General features: G+C 37.6%; 1 protein-coding gene across 1 annotated transcript in view; it reads right to left on the bottom strand.

The window, feature by feature from the left end:
* ABCA13 (ATP binding cassette subfamily A member 13) overlaps positions 1-17,705 on the bottom strand; it is a 181,900-nt gene extending 164,195 nt beyond the window's left edge. The window contains exons 1-12 of the mRNA XM_040547761.1: positions 17,629-17,705; positions 16,702-16,730; positions 14,952-15,115; positions 12,570-12,685; positions 10,723-10,856; positions 8,561-8,725; positions 7,108-7,307; positions 4,896-5,094; positions 3,737-3,913; positions 3,286-3,491; positions 2,369-2,508; positions 934-1,051 (exon numbers count right to left, since the gene is read on the bottom strand). Coding sequence (XP_040403695.1) covers positions 934-1,051; positions 2,369-2,508; positions 3,286-3,491; positions 3,737-3,913; positions 4,896-5,094; positions 7,108-7,307; positions 8,561-8,725; positions 10,723-10,856; positions 12,570-12,685; positions 14,952-15,115 — 1,619 coding nt within the window. The 5' untranslated portion in view covers positions 16,702-16,730; positions 17,629-17,705. The remainder of the gene's footprint in view (positions 1-933; positions 1,052-2,368; positions 2,509-3,285; positions 3,492-3,736; positions 3,914-4,895; positions 5,095-7,107; positions 7,308-8,560; positions 8,726-10,722; positions 10,857-12,569; positions 12,686-14,951; positions 15,116-16,701; positions 16,731-17,628) is intronic.
* Between the last annotated feature and the right edge of the window lie 6,117 nt (positions 17,706-23,822).

Below are 23,822 nucleotides of genomic sequence, written 5' to 3'. Positions count from 1 at the left end.
AAGAAAGCATTCCCCATGTAGAATTTGTTTCTTAGACATATAAACAAAGAAATATACCTTGCACGTATAATACGGAAAGACACAGTAAGCAGTTGGGTGATTTTGTTAGTAGTACAGCATAGGGAAAATAGTGCATTCTTTAGAAACAGTATTTCAGGTGAAATACAAATCTGTGTTCACAAGCATTTTGTTTATACTCCAAATTTTAAGAACATCTAAGATTTTGAAAACACAAATCAGAATTTACTTGCTTCTAGAGTCCATTTTAATCAAGCTACTGACCTCCCTGTCAAGTTCTGCTTGAATGAAAAGCACAATATGACCTGTCTAACAGTGGAGGCAATATTCAATATGCAACTAAGGCATATTGAAGGCAACACATAATTTAAAAACTTTTGATTCTTCATCCTTTATTGCACTGATGGTGGTTACTTCCATTTTACAGGTTAAACCAGGCATTGAGTTAGTAAAGACCTCAATAGCAGCATAACGAAAAATAAAGTTCAGAGTCCAGAAATGTAACTTAGAAAGTATTCTCATCTATTAATAACTGTGATCACCAACATAGTAAGGTAAACAGTTAACAGCATTAAACAACACAGGCAGCAATGAACAACTAGCTTGAGGCATTTCTATAAGGGATTTTTTTTTCTTATTTTAACAGAGTGATGATTAAATGGCTTCCGTTGTACTGTTCTTCAGGGCTATAATGTATGCAGCAGTGATAAGGAGGCTTTGTAACAATACACAGGAACTGTCAGGACTCCATCCCATTTCTTCCAGGTAACACTGAGCAGCATTAGCCATATGGTGAAAAAAAGGCATGGTAATTATGTTCAAGAATTACAGTGTCTGTCCAAAGTGAAGGTGGTGTAAAGGATTTGTGGAAAACACCATTAAACAAAGAAATTGCACTGACTAGTTCAACCTTACCGTGACCAGGAAATAACTGAGGAATAATCTGGTAAATCTTGCAGAAATGCTAAATAATGACCTAAGATAGTCTCCAAACTGAGCTTTTGTCTAGAACATAGAGATGCTTCTAGTCCATCTGCAGAGAAAATACAAATTTCAACACCAAAAGACATCAAGAAAACTTTATGTACAATTATGAACAACTTGATAACTCCCACTGAAACAACCTGAAAGACTCCTACCAAACTTAGTAGTACGTGAATTTGTGAAGAGAGAGAAATACAGTACATTTTAAAAGAAATAAACATGCAATTTTTAGTAAAGAGTTTGATCTTAGTTCTACTAAATGATTTAAAGGAATGAAATACAGAATCAGTAAATATCAGCTCTACATAAAACACATCTATATCAGCCAATTCCTTACAGAAAAAAAAAAAAAAGGAAAAATAGAAGATGTGTTTTGAATTATACATGAACTGCAGAAATACTCGGAGGGAAAAGAAAAGATCAGTTTTATTATACAAGAGTGCACTTAGTGCTGCAGTCAGCACTGAAAGAACATTAATATTTCTTTTTCCTTGGAATTTCAGTAAAAAGAAAGCAGTCTTATGAAATTCACTTATTACTGCCTAGTTAACCAGTCTGAAACTATAATAGATTACAAAACCTATGCAATCAATTCACATTTGAACAGTTCACTTCACTAACACAGTTCTTTGATTTCAAAAACTGCTTATTTTTGCATTACATTCTTTACCAGCCCACTTACAGGTGAAATATTCAGTACATTTCTGATTAGCTCAGCAGACAAAATGTTTGGAAAAACAAATCTTTAGCAAGACCAAGATCTTCCATAGATCTCAAGAATTTAATAAAAAAATAAAAAATAAAAAAAACGCAAGAATTGGGAGCACAGGAAAAATACTTAAAGAAAACAAATGGGTGATATTGGGGAGGTCATTTTCTAGACCTGTTTGGATCAGCCATATTGTGCCATGCTTCATAGCTCATTTGTACCATAAAATGTTCAAAAGAGCAATGCAAATATTTAATCAGAAATAATTCTGAAATGGTAAAAGCTCTCCCATTCCCAGAGAGATCTGAGATCATTCAGTTTTCCACTAAATAAGGAAAAACTAATGTATTCCAAAAAAATTATCAGCAGATGGGCCAGGACATCTGGAATATCACAGGATGGGATGAAGGAAATCAAGCTTAAAGTCCTTGCCTTAATTTGAAACCAGCCTAGAAACACCTCTACTGAGTGACCAGCTTATGTGGTCTCCCTTTTATATTGTGGAATTAAGAAGTTTTCCTTACAGGATATGGGAAACATAAATGGCTCACAAATATAAAAATCTTCAGCTTTTCCCTTGATGAGGAATAATGTACTCTAAAACAAACATAGAAATTTCAGAATAAATCCTGTGCTGTGGGGTAATTATTTCCTCACCTGACTGACCTTCTGTGGAGCCCACTTTCTCGTTCATGTACTGAGCTACCTTGCATGTCCACTGGACAAAAGTTGTTAAATCCTTCCAGTATGGATTTCCCTCAAAGGCAAACAAGATTTCTTCAAGAGTATTATTAATTCTGAAATGATACAGAGAACAAAGCTGCCATGGTTAAAACAGTGATGACAGAGGACATCCATCCAGTAAAAATATAACTCCACCTTAACGGAATTATGCTCATGCTTTACATAGCTAAGCAAGAATAACAAAATCCTATCCTATTTTAAAGCACTCTATTGATATACCAATTTGTTTTTAATATAGCCTCATTTAACACCATTAAAGTAATTCTATGGATTTCAAGCTGAATAATTGCAAATATCAATCAAATTAAAACTTAATAAAAAGATGAATGTGTTTCCACTGAATCAGAAGAACAATGACTGCTTTCTGAACACATCAAGCAATCTCAGGCTGCAGTATCCCTCCTAGTATACTTTGTAACTCCCCTTTGATGTTTCTTGCACCTCACAGGAGCCTTTCAGATCCAGGTTTCCAAGAGTCCTGAGCAACACAGCGCCAGAGAAGTATGCAACAGGAAGAAAACAGGGGAGAAGTAGTAGAAAATACTTAGATGTAAAAAGATAAAGGGAGAAGAAGCTTTTAGAATCCTAGATACCTGCCTACCCTCAGCCTATTTTGAAACCCTTCCCCAAAAGAATACTCGTACAAATCTTCCTCTACTTTCCTGTTTCTGCTACAGAAAATGGTTTGTTTCGCGTGGTAATCAAATGCAGAAAGCAGGAGTTTAACCTTTTTATCTATTCATTTACTCATTACTATACCTACTCCAGGCTGGCATCAGCAAGAAGAGAGTCAGGATCTTTATGTATTAAAACACTTCCAAAATACATACAGTGAGAAGAACAGCTCTTCCTGACAAGAGCTGAAATGGACATCCTCCTCAGATGGCACTTCTGTGCTCAGCAACTGATTAATTACACAGTAATAATGGTAACTTTCAGCTAGCTGCTCTTCTATTTCTTGCCATCCCAAATAATCATCCGTTATTGAATCTGGCAGGCTCTGTTGTCCATGCGTTACTTTCTGCAGAAGCAGGACCTTTCACAGTAAAGAGAACAATTGTTTAAAACCAGTAAAAGGTAAGCACTCCAGAGATTTTGGCCCTGGTTCTTAGATTTGCCGCCAAGCACCTTCTAATCAGTTTAAATAATTAGTTACCAATCACTTATTAATAGCAAACCCTAAGAAGTAATCTACAGCCCCTGTTAATATATTTCATTTTGTGATAGCAATATAAGTAAGGCACTGCAAGCTTTAAACGAAAAGAATTCAGAAATACTTACGGCTTCCTTTAGCGACTGGACCTGGTTGCTTAGCTTGAAAACCACCTCTGAGTCACTGTCAGGACACACATGTATGGCTAAAACATCAGTGATATCAGAGCCCCGTGGAAGCTGCAGGGCCTTCTCGAACATTGTAAGCACATCATCGCATACGTAGGAAGTGTTGCTCATCAACATCTAAAAAGTAGTGAATACACTGTCTCTTTAAAAATGAATTTAAGGGTAAAGTAACAGATTTAATTCACACTCCGTGTTAATTCTTATGAATGTCAGAAGATTAAAATAAATAAATAAAAGTTGGACCAAAATGCTGCTAAATAAAAAGTTAAATACTCTACTTAGCCAGTATTTTTCACTTCTAAATTAAGCCTGTGTAGCTTTATGCAAACTAGTATGCAGACATTAAATAACAACATACCTGTTTTAGCTCCACAAATAGCTTTCTGATGTCTAGATGAATGAATCCATCTCTTTGGGTAAAGGGAATCAGTTTTTCCAGGATACGTAATGCTTCTGTAAGACAGTTCCCCACCACCACATACAGAAAATATTTAACCTACAGAGTAATTCAGGGGCTGGAAGCATCCTTCTGGGAAAGAAAACTGTGCACAACATGGTTTGAAAGACACAACAGTTAAAGATTCCATGTTGCACTGGTACTCTTACATCAGCAAAATATGACCCTGTCCTCTTTCACAGCTATACCAGAGTAGCTCTAGTGACTTCAGCAAGCTTTAGTGATTTTTACGAGAGGAAAATAAGGTCCTATGCAGATTTCTAGCTATAAATGCTGTAAATAACATTGGACACTTCCCATACGTAATAGCTGATTTAGACGGAAAATTCTTTTGAAATGCAGAAAATTTGCCTAATTCCTTAAGGACCCTAGGAAAACTGTAACCTCACCCTTCTCAAATAAAAGATAACACCAGAAATGCTACTAGATAACATTAGGGGCTGCTAAATCTAGTAGCCCAACAGAGGCAAGGCTGTTCAGGATGCATGTCTGTTAAGGGGGAATAAACGTGTACATGTCCACAAGGTGGACCCCTCCAGCCCTCAGGCACTCAGTCTGCCCAGCAGCTGCCACTGGACCCCAGTTGCTGGCACCTGGACATACAGTCTTGCTCCAGCTCCTGGTGCAAATGTCCTCACTCACACACACAGTGGATCCCTGCAATAACTGCCTTTGGACAGTGCTACTGACAAGTACCCACCACGCAGCTTTACCTTCAGTGAAGTTTAAATATTGCGTTATTACATTCCTTATAGCTCCATCTACCAGAAGCAATCTCTTCGTAACAGGCCACTGAGGCACAGACTGTAGCACAGCCTGCACTCTCTCCAGATATAGGATTCTGTAAATAAAAGAAACAGAGCACAGAAATGTTGTGCACTACAAACAAAAAAGTAAAGCTGCTGAAAATTATGTTTTGTTTTGTGCACTCACTCTATCACCTACTCTGTATTTTCTTACAGAGCAGCGGTATAGCAGTGTCCTTTTATAAAAAGAATTTAAATTCCAAAACACTACTAAACTATTGAGCAGTTTGACTGCAGTCTCTCTCTTTACAGAAGATAATGGATTAATGGATTTTACAAAAGCCTTGGAACAAGAAAAGAGCAAAAACTAAAGAACCCTTCTGACTTTGAGCAGTCATTGATCAGTCTCCCACGTGAGAAGTTCAACTTGTTTTCATGGACAAGTCTACTTTTTTCAAACTAATTTCCCTAAAGGCTGAAAATGCTAATGCTATGAAAGATTTACACACAGTGATCTCCTTTCCTCCCTTTTGCAGCAAAACATGGAGAAGTTTCCCATGTAAAAAGTTGATTTTCTATCAAGACATTCATTGTACTGAAAAAAAAATGCTTCTCAACACTCAAAGCTGGGAAAAGGAGGCACTGGCTGCTATTCCACCAGAGGCTGTGAGGTTAAGCACAGGAGTTATATATTTGTTTATAAACCCCACATTTTTTCCATTTTTCTATTCAAAAGGGGAAGGTTGGAAATGGAAAAATGACTGCGTCATTAAATTAAAGCAGTAACAAATACAGAGCCAAAGGCTGCCTGATCATCTCCCACTTGTGGGTGTGCTAATTGGAGCTCCTTATATCCCTCAGAGTTATCCTCAGGTGCTGATTTGTAAAGCATGGATCATTCCTCCTATGCAGGAAGTTTTAAACATGAACAAGCAGAGCTATTATGAGCTATGCTAAACCAAGCCCTTCATTATAATCACAGAACACCCTGAATTGGAAGGGACCCACAAGGATCATCAAGTCCAGCTCCCAGAGCGATGCAAGTCATACGATGTTCATTTAGAAAGACGGAAGGGTGCATTCCTGTACACTGCCTATGCCTTCGTAAGGCTCTGCCAACTTTAACATTTATTAGCCCTCTATATCTACAACTTTTAAGTCCTGTGTAGTAACATTTCCAGACATGTATTGCAAGTATTGTTTTAAAAATAGATAGGTAAACAGAGCTCCTAAAAACTTTATTTTGCAGAAATCGACCAGAACAAACACCTTGATTTCATTTTAAAATATATGACATGAATCAGAATACCTGCAATTAAAGCACAGTCAATTTTTACAAGCTTATAGTTGCACTCGTCCTGAAATGAGGATTGAAAGCATTTTCAGGGTTGCAAGAAAATAGTTTACTACTAATTAGTGATCAATTGCCTTTAAAAAAAAAAAAAAAACACCCTTTCATAGGGGAAGATTTGGACTGTGTTAGCAAAACAAATTATTCTGCATAAACACAGAATTTATTGCCATATCTTATTAACTACTTGCATTTGCATTAAGTGATAACAAGTCAAACAGTGAACACACATAGCATTACGTTATAATTCTGTTCTCCATAGTAGGTTTCTTTTCAAGATCTCCTGCAAAAACCAACATGAGTGTGAGCCCTACAGCAGAAATCCAATACATTTCAGAGGCACTGAACTTGCTGTGCATTAGTAGATTGATATTATAGCATACATTCATGGGAAGCATTAATGAGTCACAGCAACTATTTGTGGGAATTAGACTTAGTAAAACAATGCAAAGAATTCGGGTCATAGTCCAAAATGCTTAATTATACACAGCTGCCAATTTCTGTCCTGATAATGTACTCAGGTCCTCTACTGAACCTTTAAAAAGGTATACTCAGAATCACGGATTAAATTTCTTGTTCAGAATGTGTATGAGTTATAAGAGTTATTTGACTGCATAAGAAGTTTTGAATTACAGAATAAAAAATAAAATCACAAAACAGCCAAAAATCAGAACAAGATTAAATGTAACGTGAAAATAAATATTGAAGTTAATGTGAACTTTTTAACGCAAGTTGCAGAAAGATAAGTATAACTTACAGATTATGAGATGGGCTATATTCTTCTGAAAAATAGGCTTCTGATTTCTCATTCCATTGCTTGATCAGGGTATTTATCCCTGAGACAATTTTTCTGGCTTCCCTGTCATTTAGTAGCTGAGACATTACATCAACTATGATTCTTTCAAGTTCTGAAAGTAGTTTCTGACAGCAGTTGCTGCCGAACCATTGCTCTAATACCTAGCAGATCGAAGGAAAAACAGAATGAACCTTGTTAGATAATCAAAACTTTCTTATTTAGACAAACACAGACTTTGCTTTTTGTTGTTTTCCATTGTTGACATTTTTGTTTTTTTGTTTTTTTTCTGATTTGTCTTTGTTTTTTGTTTCTTTGCTGTTGTTGTTTTTTGTTTGTATGTTTTTTAATAAAAAGGGCAGCTTCAACATTTTGGGGGTCCCATTATACAAAGAGATGGAGAAGGAGCCTGCATGCTCCCATTGTGTAGCCTAGAATACAACATGTCAAGGCCTGGCAAAACCCTCAGACTGCCCTTATTTTCTCCCCCATTATGCCTTCTAAGTGCCTAGTGGTTATAACAGATTTTCACTATAAAAGGCATCCAGCTTACCCAGTGACTAGCAGCTTCAATTACATCCTTCCAAACAGTTTTAAAACCATGCCTGACATTATTATTGGATTTACCTATGGCCAAAATAGTCATTACTTTTGGCAAACACATTAAATGGTGACTTCAAGTCATCACAGATCAGTAAAACTAATCAAGAGAGAAACTGACAACTACATTTTTAAGGAAATAAATGAGTTCTACATGCTTACTCTAGATCATACTGCAAAAATCTCCAGAGCAGACGATATACAGTTTAACATTTTTTTTAATGTTAAACACACACACACACACACACACTAGTGTTAAGGCAGCTAGGTAAGTGTTCTCCTAAAGAAGCATCTGGCTTGTTTATCCTATTCTCCACGCAACTACTTGTCATCATAGAAACTGCATGACAAGCTGTTTTGCCAGAGCAGAATATTAAAACATTACCCTGGAGATTTACTCTTATCCTCCTCAATACACTTCAGCCACTATTGCCTAAGCTGGTGGAGGAGAATTAATAAATGAACAATATACCATAGTCTCCTTTCAGTTTTGTCCCAAATTCAGGCCCAAGTGAGACAGTAAACGGGTTTTCTTTCTGCCAGACCTCTGCAGTGCAGTCTATTTCACCATGTTCCCTATTACATTTCAAATCCGTGTTTGAGTTAATGAGAAAAATATGATTAAGTAGACAAATGGTGATAGATTATACTTCCACTGTAACAATTCTTGTAAGAAAGATTACTTTCTCTTATTAGTCAGATGAAAAAAATCATGGCAATAATATTTTATACCTATCTCGGATCTTTTAACTGAGTCACTGTTGAGAGCCTGCATGCAAAAATTAGGAATTTAATCAAATACCTCATTAAAGTGTACCTGTGCATAGAGTTTGAGCTTGCTGACAGAATGGACAAGATACAGTTTGGCCTCATGCCATGTGGAAATACAGCTTTCTTCATTATTCTCTTTGTTAGCTTCATCCCCTGGCACACTGGACAGAGCAGAACACACAAACTGGTCCAGTGTCTCTCCTGTGGGAATCTGGCAGGGACACAAGAAATTGATGAGTATGTCAGAGACTTGCTGAGTGTTATCTCTGATATCAATTTACTTATCTGATTAAAAAGAAAATCACATAGCCTCCTTCAGTGACAACAAAGTCCAGTTAATCCGGCCTAGTGTTCTTGGGTACTGCACATGCAGAGTGTTGTGTAAAATAACAGTGTGGCCCCATTAGAGTTCATACTTCTACACCAGGTGGAGTAATGAGATTTGTCTACACAAGGAATTTTCATCCTGTAGCTACATCAGTGTTGTTATTTTACATTAATTTCCAGGTTGACACCGAAATAGCTTGCAATTATACAGTCCAATTACACTAGTATTCTGCACTGGAATAATTATGTAGAAGCAACTGCACAAGTATAAAAACAACTGATGTATAAAGCATTCAGTACAATGATACATCTTAACTAATGATTATATATACAGTGGACAAGTTTTAAATTGAAGGTGGCACTTCTGAGCTGTGTGGACAAGGGGACAATTTTCCTCCTCATAGCCTGACTTCTAAATTCCATGTTGAAAGATTTATTCTTCCACATCATATAAATTTTATCAAAGCTTGTAAAAGTCACTTAGTACATCTTAAATTTCCCTAATAGTGTCTTTCTGAGGTATTTCCCATCCAAACCCCTTTCAACTGTGACTAGGAAATGTATTGAAAGTTTTGCAGGTGTTTTGACACCACACTAGCTTGGGCATCAGATAGGGAATTGAAGTGCTCAGAACAGACATTGACCATGTTTCCATACTTCTCTTTGTACTCTTTGAAGGTCTTCAGTGTCCTACTATAAGCACAAAATATGAAGATATTAAGCTTAATCTTTAGATAGCTAACAAATATTCTGTCAAATATTCTGTTCAGTTGGTCACACTGGCCATCAATGATATTTCATTAAAAGGCCATTCAAAAGGGGTTTGATTGTTTTTGTTTGCTAATATAATTTACCTATTTGTGTAAATCATCCATTTTTATAATGATCTCTTCTCAAGAAGAGTTCCAGACCATACCTAGCAAAAGAAAGGACTTCTGAAAATTACCAGCATGTTCTAGTCAAAGACTAGACTTCAGTAGAAATTCAAGAGATGTTTCAAGTGTTCTGCAGCTCAAACTAGAATATCGCAGGTCATTTTGGTCTAGTAGAAACATTAAAAAAGCCGTCACTGAGAAGAAATATTTTCTTCAAAGTTTGACATACTGGTCATATATTTGAATAGCCCCATTGAGACTACTCATCAGTCAAGTACATTTATATCAAGACCGTACAACTAAGAAAGAACTGCTGATGTACCTTTATTGAGGCACAGAAGAGAGAGGCTTTCTTTGTCCATCAAACCAGAAGAAAAATGCTACCTGTCAAAAGAATCCAGGCAGCTTCAAATCTGGGCTTTATTTTAAAAATTTAATGGAGCGAAACACAAAATTTACTTCCCCTGTACTTTCAGTAAAAACAGTATTTATACTTTACATCTATAACTTCATTTCTTGTAACCTACAGATTTATGTCAAAACAGGTCAAGAGAAGTGATTATTTCCCATAAGGTCAAAGTAAAAAAGGCATCCATTTTAATTCTCACTACAACTTCTACAAGAGAACACAATTCAGAGGGGCCACACAAAATCTAACATGAATATTATTGAATAAAACCTTTTGTTTGAATCATTTGATTCTTGATATGAAAAAGCACTTCCTTAGTTATAGATGGCTTCAAGTGATTAGTTATGCTATTAGCGAGTCATGTATAATGGTGCAAATACCTGCTGAACAAAGCTTACAAAGTTCATATTCAATTTCAAGACACAGCTGGAATCATTCATCCAAGTTCTTTACCTTCTGAAAGATGAAATGCTGCTTCTGTCTACCTTTCTAAAATATGATTATAGTTCCTGTAAGGCATGAAAAATCCCTTCAGGGATTTCCTTCAGGAAACAAAAACAGAGGAAAGAGGGACAATGAAATTTTCAAGTAGTTTACCTTTGTTAATTGTGCTGTATAACTTAGAAGTTTCTTAACACAAAGATCATCAAAACCAAACCTAGATTCAAGTTCTGCTCTGACAGCATGTGGATTCCACAAAACAGCCCCTAGAGAAAGATTATATTGAAAACCTGAAAGAAAAAAAATATATAGTTTGCAGCATTCCTACTTTTTTTGTTCACATTGTTTCTTGTAGATTCAGACTTGATGAGACCCATATACAATATTTCCAGCTTTCTGAAGAGAATAAGTTTGCACCTGAACACCTATTTCACTAGGATAAAATCCCTGGTTGCATTAGAAATATGGCAAGGTCAGCTAATCTGTTGGTATGTCACCAGCTGTTGATAGGATCATCATGAGAGGCCCTACACAGTGATTGCAAGCAGACGCAGCAGTGTGCCATTCTGAACTGGTGTCCAGTTATGCATGCATTTGTGCAAATGTACGTATATGGGCTGAAAATGACTTATTGCTGAGAGGAAGGGCACTAGGAGAATACTAGCTGCACTCTGTAAACAGGTTTGCATAAAGATACTACTTCTGTACCTGGTGATTCAAATCAGAAAGCTTTCTGAGGGACGGTATGTCATACCTCTAATGCAGTAAGATGCAGGAAAAGCAAGTCAATTTACATTGCTTTTGTTCTAGCTAGCTTTAAAGCAGTACTAGCGAAGACACAGGGTTAATGATACAGTACATACCCAGCTGACACAAAGCCTTGTCTAGCTCTCAGAGAAACCCGCGTCACTACCGAATACTACCAGAATAAGAATTAGATAGCACACTATGGTCTGCCTACTTTGCTGTCACCGTACCTATTAATTGCACTAGAAATCAACTTCCTGGCATTAAACTTTCTGTATTCTCTATTTTAAAGCTAAATCCTAATTTGTCATAAATATCTGAATATTTGGTGACATGAACATATTGTACACAACACTTCTTTTGAGTTTATAAGCCTGTAACACAACATGAATGAAAATATATTTAAGAGGCCATAGCTTTTCCAGCTTCCTAACATTTGCCATAGCTGCGAGGCAACTAGCAAGTCAAAAATGCCAGCCAGACACACACAAACTTTAAGGCCACCTGTCACTCATTTCTCTTTTGAATAGCTGTCTGTAAAGTACACGAAAGAACAAATAGCAGCAATCTGAGCTGAGGCCCAGGGAATTAAAGTCCACCCTCTGTATAGGGGCTCAAACATATTACCCTTCTATCACTTCAGTCTTGTTTTTGACAGTGGGAGGGGGATTTAGACCACGTACATTTCTCGGCCTGACTTTCCATGCAGAGTCAGCAGCTGCACATAGAATCTAATTGTACGTCTCCAGGCAATTTGCCAATGAAACCTATTCCTGACCTTAATCTTGAGGAGTTGTCCTGTGCCCAGCCTACCTTCTCCAGTTAAACACATCTCCCACAACCAGGCAGCAGATAGTGAAAATGTAGCCCTCCAGCTAAGACTAGAATTTGTGATAACAGAAGAATAAAGCTTTAAAGTAAGACTGACATAACATGCATGTCCAAAAAAGCAGTGTATCCTTCTATCAAAAGGAAGAGATTGTCCTTTGTAGTGATTTAGTCTCTCTAAAATTCACCACTGAAAGATCATTCTAAACATGATATGTTAGGCCTTGCAGTTGTGATAGTCTGATGAAATTAAGTTATTAATGTTTAAAAAACAGGTCAATAAAGAAATGAGTGACATCATTCAATTCTTGGACCATTTACATTGGGAATTTAGCAGGAATTCAGAGTTACTGCTGTCACGTATTTCCAACATGCTTACAAGTTATATCAAAAAAAAAAATAATAATAATCTGAAGCAAATTCCTTACCTTCCAAGCTCCTATCCTGTACCAATTCAGCAGTTAAATTCAGTGCAATTTTCACTACTTCATAGAAACTCTGGCCAAATGGCATCACATCTAAATCCTTCAATGATGCTAAGGTACTGAAAGTAAAACAAAAATCAAGCTCTGCATACACACAGAACTGAAAGAGCTTGGTGGAATAAAATGAAGCTCAAACAACTGAATAATAAAATACATAGTTATTGCTGAATAAACTGATCTTTTGTTATTTTTTTCATTAAAAAAAAAAAAAAACACAAAGTGAGATTTTACAATTAGAGTTTTACTCAATATTTACTAAGGATATGAAATAATACACCAATGTTTTCAGGGAGAAGGGACAGTCAGGGTAGGAGATATGAGTTACAAATGAGAGCAAAAAGAAAGAGCAAAAACAGCACTAGGATTCTCCTAGTCATCCCTACAGCAAGACGACGGGATGGCCAATAAAATAAACATTGGCTTATTCCACTCAACCTGCAGAAGCAAAACACATTTAAAGCAACAGAAGACTTATTCTCACAACAAATTAAACAAAGCACTTTACACAACACTGATAAAAATATATCTGTTGAATGTCTTACAACTCCCAGTTTTCCCTTTACTGGGAAACAATCTACATTAACACAGCTATAATTTACTACTTAAAGTTTAAGTCAAATTTATTAGTTATTTCCCATAGTGTATTCCTCTATTAAGCAAATAAAAATCCAGCTTCGTTAGACTGGATCAGCAGTTGCAGTAACACGTATTTCCAACAATATGAGAAAAAAATGCAACACCGTTTAAGTTATCTGAATAGGTGTGAAAAGTGTTGAACTAGGACATGTTGTTCAACCAGACAATCAATTAACCCTGTCAACTGTGGGACATAAAACACAAGGCAATGAAAAAAAAAATAAGTTTTTGTTGTTGTTTTTTGTAAACCCTTGGCTTGGCTTTGCTTTTTGTGTCACTTTTTCTCATGGTGGGCTAGTCTCCACTAGATACCTCTGAGAGCACAGCAAAGATAGTACAGCTCAGGAAGTGAGAGAAGTTGTAAGTTTAGGATCCTTTCTGCTGGCTAAATACTGCCTGAACCTCTACCTAGAAATGTATGTCAGAAATCTGAGGACAGTCAAGAGGTAAGCATTGGTTTTCATGGTTTGCTTTACATATTGGAATATTTACAGAAAACTGAAGGGCTCTGAAGGACACCAGCCTTAAAAAATAAAATAAATAAATAAACAGCCAAGTCTTGTCCCATCGTTAATTACCTGTGGGTTGACCCATCTGGCACCCAAGCACCCACACATTTGCTCACTCCCCTCTCCCATGGGACAGGGAAAATATAAAGAAGTCAAGAAGACTCAAGGACCAAAATAGAGACAGTTTAATAGTAAAGCTGCGTATGCAAGCAAAGCAAAACAAGGAAATAATTCCCTACTTCCCATCAGCAGGCAGATGTCCAGCCACTTCCTGGAAAGCAGGGCCTCAGCATGTTATTTGGGAAGACAAATGCCATAATCATAAAAATCCCCTGCTTCCTCCTCCATTCCCTCAGCCTTTACTGCTGAGCATAGCATTATATGGTATGGAGTATATATCCCTTTGGTCTCTTTGCTCAGCTCTCCCAGCTGTGTGCCCTCTCAACTCATTGCCTGCACCCAGCCTATCTACTGGAAGGCAGAGAGGAAAAAGAGGAAAAAGTCTTGAGACTATGCCAGCACTGCTCAGCAATAGCCAAAACACTGGCGTGGTATCAGCGTTGTTCCAGTCACAAATGCAAAGTACAGCACCATATGGGCTACTACAAAGAAAACTAACTCCATCCCAGATGGATGTATTTGTATTCTGTGCTGTTGATACCATATATCTTCTCTGAATCTAGCTGTCCTTCACCTGAGGCAGGAAACTTTCACATACAGAATACAGTCCTCTGTTTTTTTTCTTAATGCTTCACCTCTTGCAAGAGAAGCAAGAGACTTGAGAAACCAAATGGAGTCATTTTCCTCATACTGGGTGCTACATAGATATTAAGCTGATTAGAATCCAAGCTGTGATTTTCTTATATTCACATGTAAACAATCTTTTGAACAATCCCAAAGCACATGACAAAGTTTAAGGCCATTGCTAACATGAATCTCCTTCCCTGAAACTCTTAGGGAATCACTGCTGAGCTGGACAGAGATGAAATACAGTTATGAAGGGCTCAAAATGGGTGAAAACTCCTACCACATCACTATAAAAGCAGTATCTGGTCAACAGAAAAAAAATGCCACCTTCCTTGTCCTGATAAGGATGCTGATACTAAATATCCTGTGAAAAGAATGAGAATTTCATGTAAAATATTAAAGCAGAGCATTTTAAGCATTTAAGAGTACTTACTTTTTAATAACTTCCAGAAACTGTCCGACAGCAGCTAACCCATCCTCCATATAAAAGTTGTTCGATTCAAGGTGAGGGAGTGAATGTAGAAGGTTCCAGAAGGAAGGTTGCTTGTACAGGTTTTCTACTCTAGAAATCATTTCCTCAGCTTCATTCAAATCCATCTGAATGTGAGGAAAACACATTTATACATGACATTCCCATTAGCAGAAAAAACTAGCAGGTGCCTGCTACTTCCCCAGCACTCTTTAATTTTAAACTATTTCAAACAATTTTTCAGGTTGGAAACGTACCCTCTAGCTCCAGTAATTCATCACATCATTTTGGTCGTACTTTGAACTTACAGCAGTTTTGTTTCACAGACTTTCTCTGCTCAGATGGAAAATGGAGCTAGCAGACGAGTTAAACAATCTTTCTGCTCAGAATTGTAAGGAGATGCATTACACAATCCCAAAAAGCATGGTCACCTTTAAGACATCTAACACAAAGAGGTCTTTAGCCTGGTGATGAATTTCATAAGTCTAGGGAGTAAAGACCAGCATCCCACCAGGGACATGCCATCCTTGTCTCACAGCTCCTCCAGGGAGAGCTGGGGGATAGATGTCAAATACTGTTTGATGGAAATGGCTTTTGAAAGATGAACTGTTGGGTAAAAACACATCTTTTACAGGACTAAGCTATCAGGTGCCTATGCAAAACACAGGATATTTCATAGTTGCTCATTATGCAGCCCTTATTTATCTAGGTTAATGTTTCAGCAGGGCTCTTTTGGATAATACTAACATGAGCATGCCTTCTACAAAAAGCTTGCATATACAAGCTGTTAATAATGATAGGCTACTTTCAATTAAATACATTCTTAATACTGAAAAAGACTTTTTTCTGTTTTATATTGCAGTCTAGTAATTAAATTTCTTATTGATAAAGCTCCTTCCAATCAAGCAGTTCAAGAGCAATTGACAAATGTTACAATGAAAATGCCATCTCATTTCAAGTTATATAAACTGGAAATCTAGGTTTCATGAAGTTGCAAGTTGTAATCAATGAAGTATAGAGTTTTTTTTTTTTCAATATTTTTAAAGCAAAACTATTGTTCTGTGAAAGGTACAAAACTGACAGCAATGAAAATCCACTACCATGCCCATCCAGCCTCTCTTTTTCTGTTGAGACTGCAAGAGTGGAAGACTAAAAAGAGCCCAAACTCGTGTCACACACAATGCCAACTAAGTTCTGGAAGGAATTATGCAGCATCTTACAAATCTGCCTTCCTTCACTCCCAATTGAGTCTGCTTGCCATATTGACTGGATCATAAATCTGAATTCAAAGTAATGTCCAAGCAAGAGCCTCATCTTTCCAATCTCACTGTATTCCTTTTCTAAGGTGTTTGTTTGTTTTTCAATAATAAGCAAACATTAAGATAAAAGCTCCTTCTAAAATGTTTTGTAATATGATTTTATAGAAATACTCAAGGTCTGGCAGATAGTATTTTAAATTGGTCCTAATAAATAACTAGCCTTCAAGTAGCTGTAGATTTTGACTACAAACAACCTAGACTTGCTTAAGTTGGTAATCAAGAAACCACTGAACATTTATCAAGTATTCAAGACATCTTCTTTTTTGCTCAAAAGCATACCATTTTTTAAAAGGTAGTTTACTAAAACTTGACAGGATACAAAATTCTAACCATTACAATAAAGATGCTTCAAAATCCAGAACTGTAATTTAGAAATAAAATGTAAAAATACTTACAGTAAGAAAAGTGGTGCTGTTATGGAGCCCTGTAAAAATCAGATATTTTTCCTTTACACAGAGGCATTATTAACTTCAAAAAATTCCATATTATAAGAAATAGCAAGTAGTAAACAAAGTGCATTGCTACAGGACAAAACAGGTGTGGAACAAGTAATACACTAGAAAGACAGGGATCCACTGCATTTCTCTGCTTTGTGGTATTTTTACAATTATCACAGAAACAAAAGAAATTGCTTACCATTCAATTATCAGTAAGGCAAAATCATCACGATACCTTCCAGAAGAACGTATTAGCCCCCAGATCACCAGGCGTGAAAACAACTGCTTTACCTCAATCTTTCTGCTCAAAAACCGAGCCAGAAAGGCAGGGTAGGCATAGGTCTGCTACAGCAAGAATGTGCAGGATGGATGGGAACAGAAAGAGGAAATCAGAACATGGTGTTTCCTGTCTCACTCTTTTAGTACAAGACTGATTTGTTCACCTGAAGGTCACTATGTATGAGCTGGTGATATTTTCTATCCCTATACTCTGTAGTACAACAGAAATACCAGGGGAGAAAGACTAGGTTATTTCCCAGACCAACAGATCTCTCTCAGTAAAGTCTAGCATACATTCAAAAGTAACTATCAGTATAAGCAACCATATATTCAGATTATTAATCCTGATCTTTAAAACCTTTCCCCATGCAGTACTTTGTTAACTATCAAGTCGTAAAACAAGAGCACAATTTTAGAAAACTGAGAATTATGACAGCCATGATAATAACAATCATAAAAGTGGTATTTTATTTTTTTCAGATCACCTAAAATTTGAGATTGCTCATTTTATTTTTTAAGATAGATTTTTAAGATTTTTTTCTTTGTTGGATGGCTATCATTACCTGATAGATAAAGCAATTCATTATTATAAAGATAACTACTTACCTGAGAACTTTGAGTTTTCTTCCCATAGCTTTTCTAAAGCCACAGCTTTCTCTGTGGTCTCAGCAAATCCCTTTGCAAGTTCTTGTATCTCTTTCAAGAAGGCTAGATCAGGTCCTGCAAAGCTCTCTGGACCACCTTGGACACCTGAAGTGCTTTTGCATGGAAAAAGAAGGGGAGAGATGACGTCATTACAATCTAGTGTGTATTTGTTGTTGTTGTTTTTAAAACTATTATACATTTAACCACTTTTATTTTGATTAGTTCATTAGCATGCAAGTTGCACTACTGAGCCAAAACCACAGGAAAGGAGGCACTGAAAAATCCCTGAGCTGGAGCAGCTCACCTACAGAAGGAACCCAATTCTGGCAGCAAACAGAAACATCAAAAGAAGTCTTTAACATTTCTGAATGCACTCAAGTTTTCTCCCCGGGTGTATCATGAATCCAGGTCATGCTCCTTTTATACTGTATGCTGAAGTTTGAGTTTTCATATCGCATCTAAGGCAATACATTGCAATTGTTATCCAGAAACACGGAAGTCAACGTTACCAGACGGAATGTGGATAAGCCCTCTCTCTGGGCCCTGGCCAAGGCTGGCACCTCACCCTTTTAGTTAGGTTATTGTAATAACAGTTCTGCCACCTGAACAACTACAACAACAAAAAAGCAGCAATACGAACAGCTGTACGTCAATTCCATGTGATGTGCTCCTCAAGGTACCATTCTACTCGAAAATCTATACAGTTTGTACTTGGAATATTATGATTTGTTCCTTTTGTTTGTTTGTTTTGTTTTCAAATACATGCAGCAACTTATAAAAATGCTGTTGTGTTATCAGTACTGGCTTTCCACTGATTTTAGCTCAGAGCTAAACCCATTGTACATATTGTTTCTCTCTCCAATACTACCATCTGGTGGCTACTCAGTAACACAACAGTTTTCTGATACTAACTTCAAGGTGAAATGAGAAGTCAAGGAATATTTTCTCTGTCTCCTGACAAGACAAAATTACTTAGAGTATCCCAAGGCACCATAAACAATGGAGCAATCATCTTTAACACGTTACCAGGCAGTTGAATTCTGTTTTATCTCATACAAATTATATTTTAATATAATATAATTCAAATATATCATATAGTTCAAATTATATTAGGTTGAAGTCGTGTAGCAAAAATATCACCGTTTTTCATTAGAAGCACAATTAACTGTTGCATAAGCACCACTTAAAAAGTATAGTAAAGAGTTATCTTCCTTTCTTGTCAGACTTGTATGTGAATGTTAGTTTCCATCGCAATTCTTACCTATTGGTAAAGAAATATCTAATGAGATAGAAATTCACAAAGCACAAACTGGCACTGCTCTCCCATTCTACTCCCTAATTATGCTGAGTTATTTTATCCCATCTTATTGCTTCCATCTGATTCCTACAAACAGTACCGTGATCTTCACTGAGCAGGACTTCAACATGAGGTGAACAAGCACCTCAAAAGGAAAATATTTTGGTTAGAAAAAAAAAAAAAAAAAAACTTTCTTCCAATTATTATCAACTTTCTAGATGCATTTTTTTCCAGTGACAAGTTATTTGACACATTATACAAACATTCATTAGCAGTGGTATCTCAACTGAGATACCACACAAACCCTAAGGCCACACAAACCCTAAGGACACTTTAGTTAACAGTGAAAGGAAAACACATGCAGAAAGAGGTCATGTCAGAGTCCTAAGCTTGACTTAGGTTGCATACAAGACCATGGAAACTGAAAGAATTCAGCATTGTGACTCAAGGGACAGCAGATGGACCCAAATACAAAAAGCTTTTTAAAACTCCAAATTACTTTGAAAAGATTGTACATAACCTACTGCCAAAGCATTAGGCTCTTGATTCTGCTAGAAGTAGGGAATTATTAAAGCATTATTGGACTAAAGCATTATTGGACTGAGACAGATGATTTGAGACCATCCACCAACACGTGACCTTCGTGCCCTTTAAGCTGAAAATAATTTGATTCTCTAACTGGTTATGGTTAAGAATTAATATTAAACACTGTAAGAACTATTTAACATTAGTAATTGTTATCTATCTTTGTTGAGTCTATATTACCAAAATGTTTTCATCCTAATTAGTTAAGTTAGATATTAAGTCACAAAAACAAAACCGTACATAATTGCATCAGATAGGTCTAAAAGTTCTGTTAAAACAGACACAAGATTATGGGCAGATGAAGCAGCACATTTCTTTTACACTCCCTCCTTGATCCTCATTTTTTTCTGACATCTACAGAGTTGTCTGCAATTTTAGGCTAACGGACGAGGAGATAAAAATAATCTTAGAACTTCCAATAAGTTCTTTATTGTTTCAGAGAAGCTTATTTTGATCCCAGCTTGGCTTACTGCCAGATAGATTTTAGAGAAGTCTTTCACTAACTTCAAACTTCCATGGACTAAAGACAGAACAATTTCTCGCCACATTTTTTTCCGTCTTTCCAGAAGAGATTTAAACATCGGGTTTCTGTTGTTCACAGGGTGGCTTTCAGAGTGATTAATAGCTGCACTTTAGCTATTGCTTTTGAAAACTACCACGTATTCCAGCATTACTAATACACCTACAGCCTGAAATTTCTGAGAGCTAGAAACATCAATGTTTGGAAAAGAAAAAGAACAGCAACAGCAGATACACTGAAAATGTGTGCCTTTTGAGCGTGAACAAGGGTCTGATGCTTGACCAGAGTAACAACATCAGTTAAAATAAATCCAGTCAGAACCTAAAAAAAAAAAAAAAAAAAAAAAAAAAAAAAAAAAAAAAAAAAAAAACTACATACATTTTATTTCCCAAATACTCACTGAACTTTAAATTGCCACCTAAATTCAAGAAACGAGACAAATTAAAATAATCATGAGTGATCAGAGAAGGAGAACATAAAGACAGTATCACAAATAACCTGTGGTGCTTGATGCAGCCTTGCTACCTATGTACAAACCTTCCTATTTCAGAGGCACTGCATATAACAACGTTCCCGGGGAAAAGGTCACCTTTACTCACACAGGAGCACACAGCTAGGCTTATGGTGCTGATGACCTCTTGCCAACACCTGGTTGGACTGATGATGGTGATGAGGGAATTAATAGTACCCTCTCCTCCAACCCCATTGCTATGTTGCACCTTAGATCCGCAAAGCTTGGGTTGATAAAGAGCAGGGGAACAACCAAAAAGCAACCTTGGCTTCTTATTTTATATGCTACAGACACCTTTTTAATACATAGCAGAAGCACATCTGATAGAACAGGCTGACCAGTGTGAACATTAATCAATTCCGTTATCGAAATCTCTCACAAGTAATCCCAGCCCAGAAACCATTTGGCCTCACGTCGCATGAGCAGAGCAGCAAGCAGTTCCCAGAGCAGGTAGGTAGCAAATGCAGTAAATAAACAGAGTCTGTTTAGCAACCACTTTTCAATCAGAGCAAGGAAAAATGTTGTCTGGTCTACATCTCAGAGGTTCAAAACTTGTTTGCTTGGTAGGGCAGCAAGTTCAGTGGGGCTGGCCCCTGAATGCATAATAAGGCCCAGCTACGACAGAAGATAAGGCAGCAAATGCAACCAGAAATACTCACAAACACCCCTCTCCCAAACACAAGCCTCTCAGCAGCACAAGAGCAGCAGTTCAGGCAAACTGTTTCTGAGCTATTAGCTTTACAGGCATTCCCAGAGGAATTATGTCAGTCAGCTGCCACTTGTGCCCCTCTTGTCCTCGTTGCCACAGCCATTTCTCTGGCTGCTCTTAGAGTTGAGCCCAACCTCCTTGGGAAGGGGACATGGCAACAGGAATGATCTTAGTTTTCAGGTTCAATTTTATGAAACATGTCACAGAGGTTCTATATATTAAACATCTGTGCTAAGTTTTAAATTATTTTCTTTTTAATATGGTATTAGGGGGATCATATTTATTTGCTAATAGCAAGCTATGAGACACTCCTAGTTTCTTCATTCAGCACAAGTTAGACAAAGTTGCAGAAAGATGTCACTGTCTTGCCAAAAAAATATGAAACTAGAGTCCTCAATCAGCTGCAGGAACAGTCAAGACAAGCAATTTTCAGTTTGCCAGTCAGAATACTTGGCTGTTGTACTGCTACTTTCCCAAAGAAACTTGTGCTTTCTGGGGCAGAAGACAGATATTGACTACCTTTACACACACAGGAGTAAGCTAACAGCAGCAGCTGTTAGGAACAATGAAGAGAAAAACCAAGGGACAGCAAAAAGGAGGAAACCAGCAATTTGTAGAAGACATGAATAATTAGAACCAGGGTGTTAGGAGAAGGTAGCTATATCATTTCATCATCATCCGTAGTAACTCTTTCCCTTGTGACTTTCCAGAAATGTTTGTATGAGGACAAAAATCAAACTAAAGACTTACATTTATATTAGTTCGGCCCATGACAAAACATTGCAAAAGAGTCAAAAGCCTCTGCATCTCTTTGACCATGTAAAAGCAACTGGCATTCCCTAAAGCCATGAAAAAGAAACACCACTTCAGTCCAAATTACCCAGTTACTTAGAATGACAATAAGAATGCTCATAAGAGCAATTCTTCATTCATCTGGGATCTGAGCTGTAACGTGCAATACCATTTAGACCTGTGATTTTCAGAAGCCTCCTCAGCAAACTCGTCTCAAACTGGCCACTGCCACCACGCTAAAAATCTCCCTAAAACAGCAAAGCCCGAGCTGTGTTGGTTCCCATTCTGCATGATCTCAGGATGGCCTGGAGGCAAGACATGATCATCAACATCAGTACACATGCTGGACAACAGCTTACTGCATCTGCCATGGAAAGGTAGGATCTTTACCCTCCATGTTGTACCTTCCAAAATGCAATACACTTTTCCATATATATATATATATATATATATATATGTAAAGAAACAAAAAAAGTGTTGTTCTTAATTGGTTATGGAATGGATAGAAACTCCAGGCATGGAGTCCTTTGCGTCATATTTTCTCCCCCTTTCCCTTTGAGGAGGGGGAGTGAGAGAGCAGCTGTGGTGGAACTTGGCTGCCCACCTGAGTAAAACCACCACACCCATGCAATCTTCCTGGTTTTCTCTTGTGTGTTGTCCAGAGAAAGTCTGTAATGCAGCACAAGCAAAATGTGGTCTCAGCACATGATGCTGCATGGTGATGGATCATTTTCCACAGCGATATCAGGACTAAGGCTACCTCTGGGCCTTAGTAGGTTTAGTTTCAAATTTGTGAAAGTTTAGCAAACACCTGTTTTGGAGGTAAACAGGTCTTAATATCGATACTCTTAACTACAGCTGTTTAAACACCACATGAAGTTAAGTAAAGAAAAATAAAACAATGTGCTTAGAAATAAGATTTTTGCATCTTTTGGAACATTCTGGAAAGAGCAGAGGAGACAGATGCTATCGGAGTTCCTACACATACTCTGCAATGAAGAGGTCTGAGATACTGCTACATTTAACAGGCTGGAGAATTGCATCAAATTGCTGAAAGCCAGCAGCTTTTGCAGTGACTGAAGACAGCAAAACCTCAGAGCTGTTGAAAAATGGATGCTTTCTCAGGCATCAGAGGAAGGGTCTCATGGATTAACCTGTCAGGCAGCTCAGCACCACACAGCCACTCACTCCCCCTCCCCAGCTGGGGTGGGGGAGAGAACTGGAATGGTAAAATTGTGTGAGCTCCTGGGTTGAGATAAGGACAGTTCACTGAGTAAAGCAAAAGCTTCATGCACAGGCAAAGCAAACCAAGGAATCTGGTCACTACTTCCCATCCGCAGGCAGGTGTTCAGCCACGTCCAGGACAGCAGGGCTCATCGCGTGTAATGGTTCCTTGGGAAGACAAATGCCATCACTCTGAATGCCCCCCCTTCCTCCTCCTTTCCCCCAGCTGTTATTGCTGAGCATGACAGCACATGGTTTGGGCCAGCTGTCCTGGCTGTGTCCCCTCCCAGCTCCTTGGGCACCCCCAGCCTCCTCGCTGGCAGGGCAGCACCAGGAGCTGGAAAGGCCTTGGCTCTGTGTGAGCACTGCTCTGTGACAACTAAACCATCAGCGTGTTACCACCCCTATTTTCATCAAGAATCCAAAACACAGCATCATATGAGCTTCTTTGCAAAGTTAGCTCAGTCCCAGCCAAAACCATGACAAGGGGGTAGATTTTGCAGCAAATCAAAGTTAC

Source organism: Cygnus olor, chromosome 2 (genome assembly GCF_009769625.2).
Source record: "Cygnus olor isolate bCygOlo1 chromosome 2, bCygOlo1.pri.v2, whole genome shotgun sequence".
NCBI classification, from domain to species: Eukaryota; Metazoa; Chordata; class Aves; order Anseriformes; family Anatidae; genus Cygnus; species Cygnus olor.
This window is presented reverse-complemented; position numbering and strand designations above follow the sequence as displayed.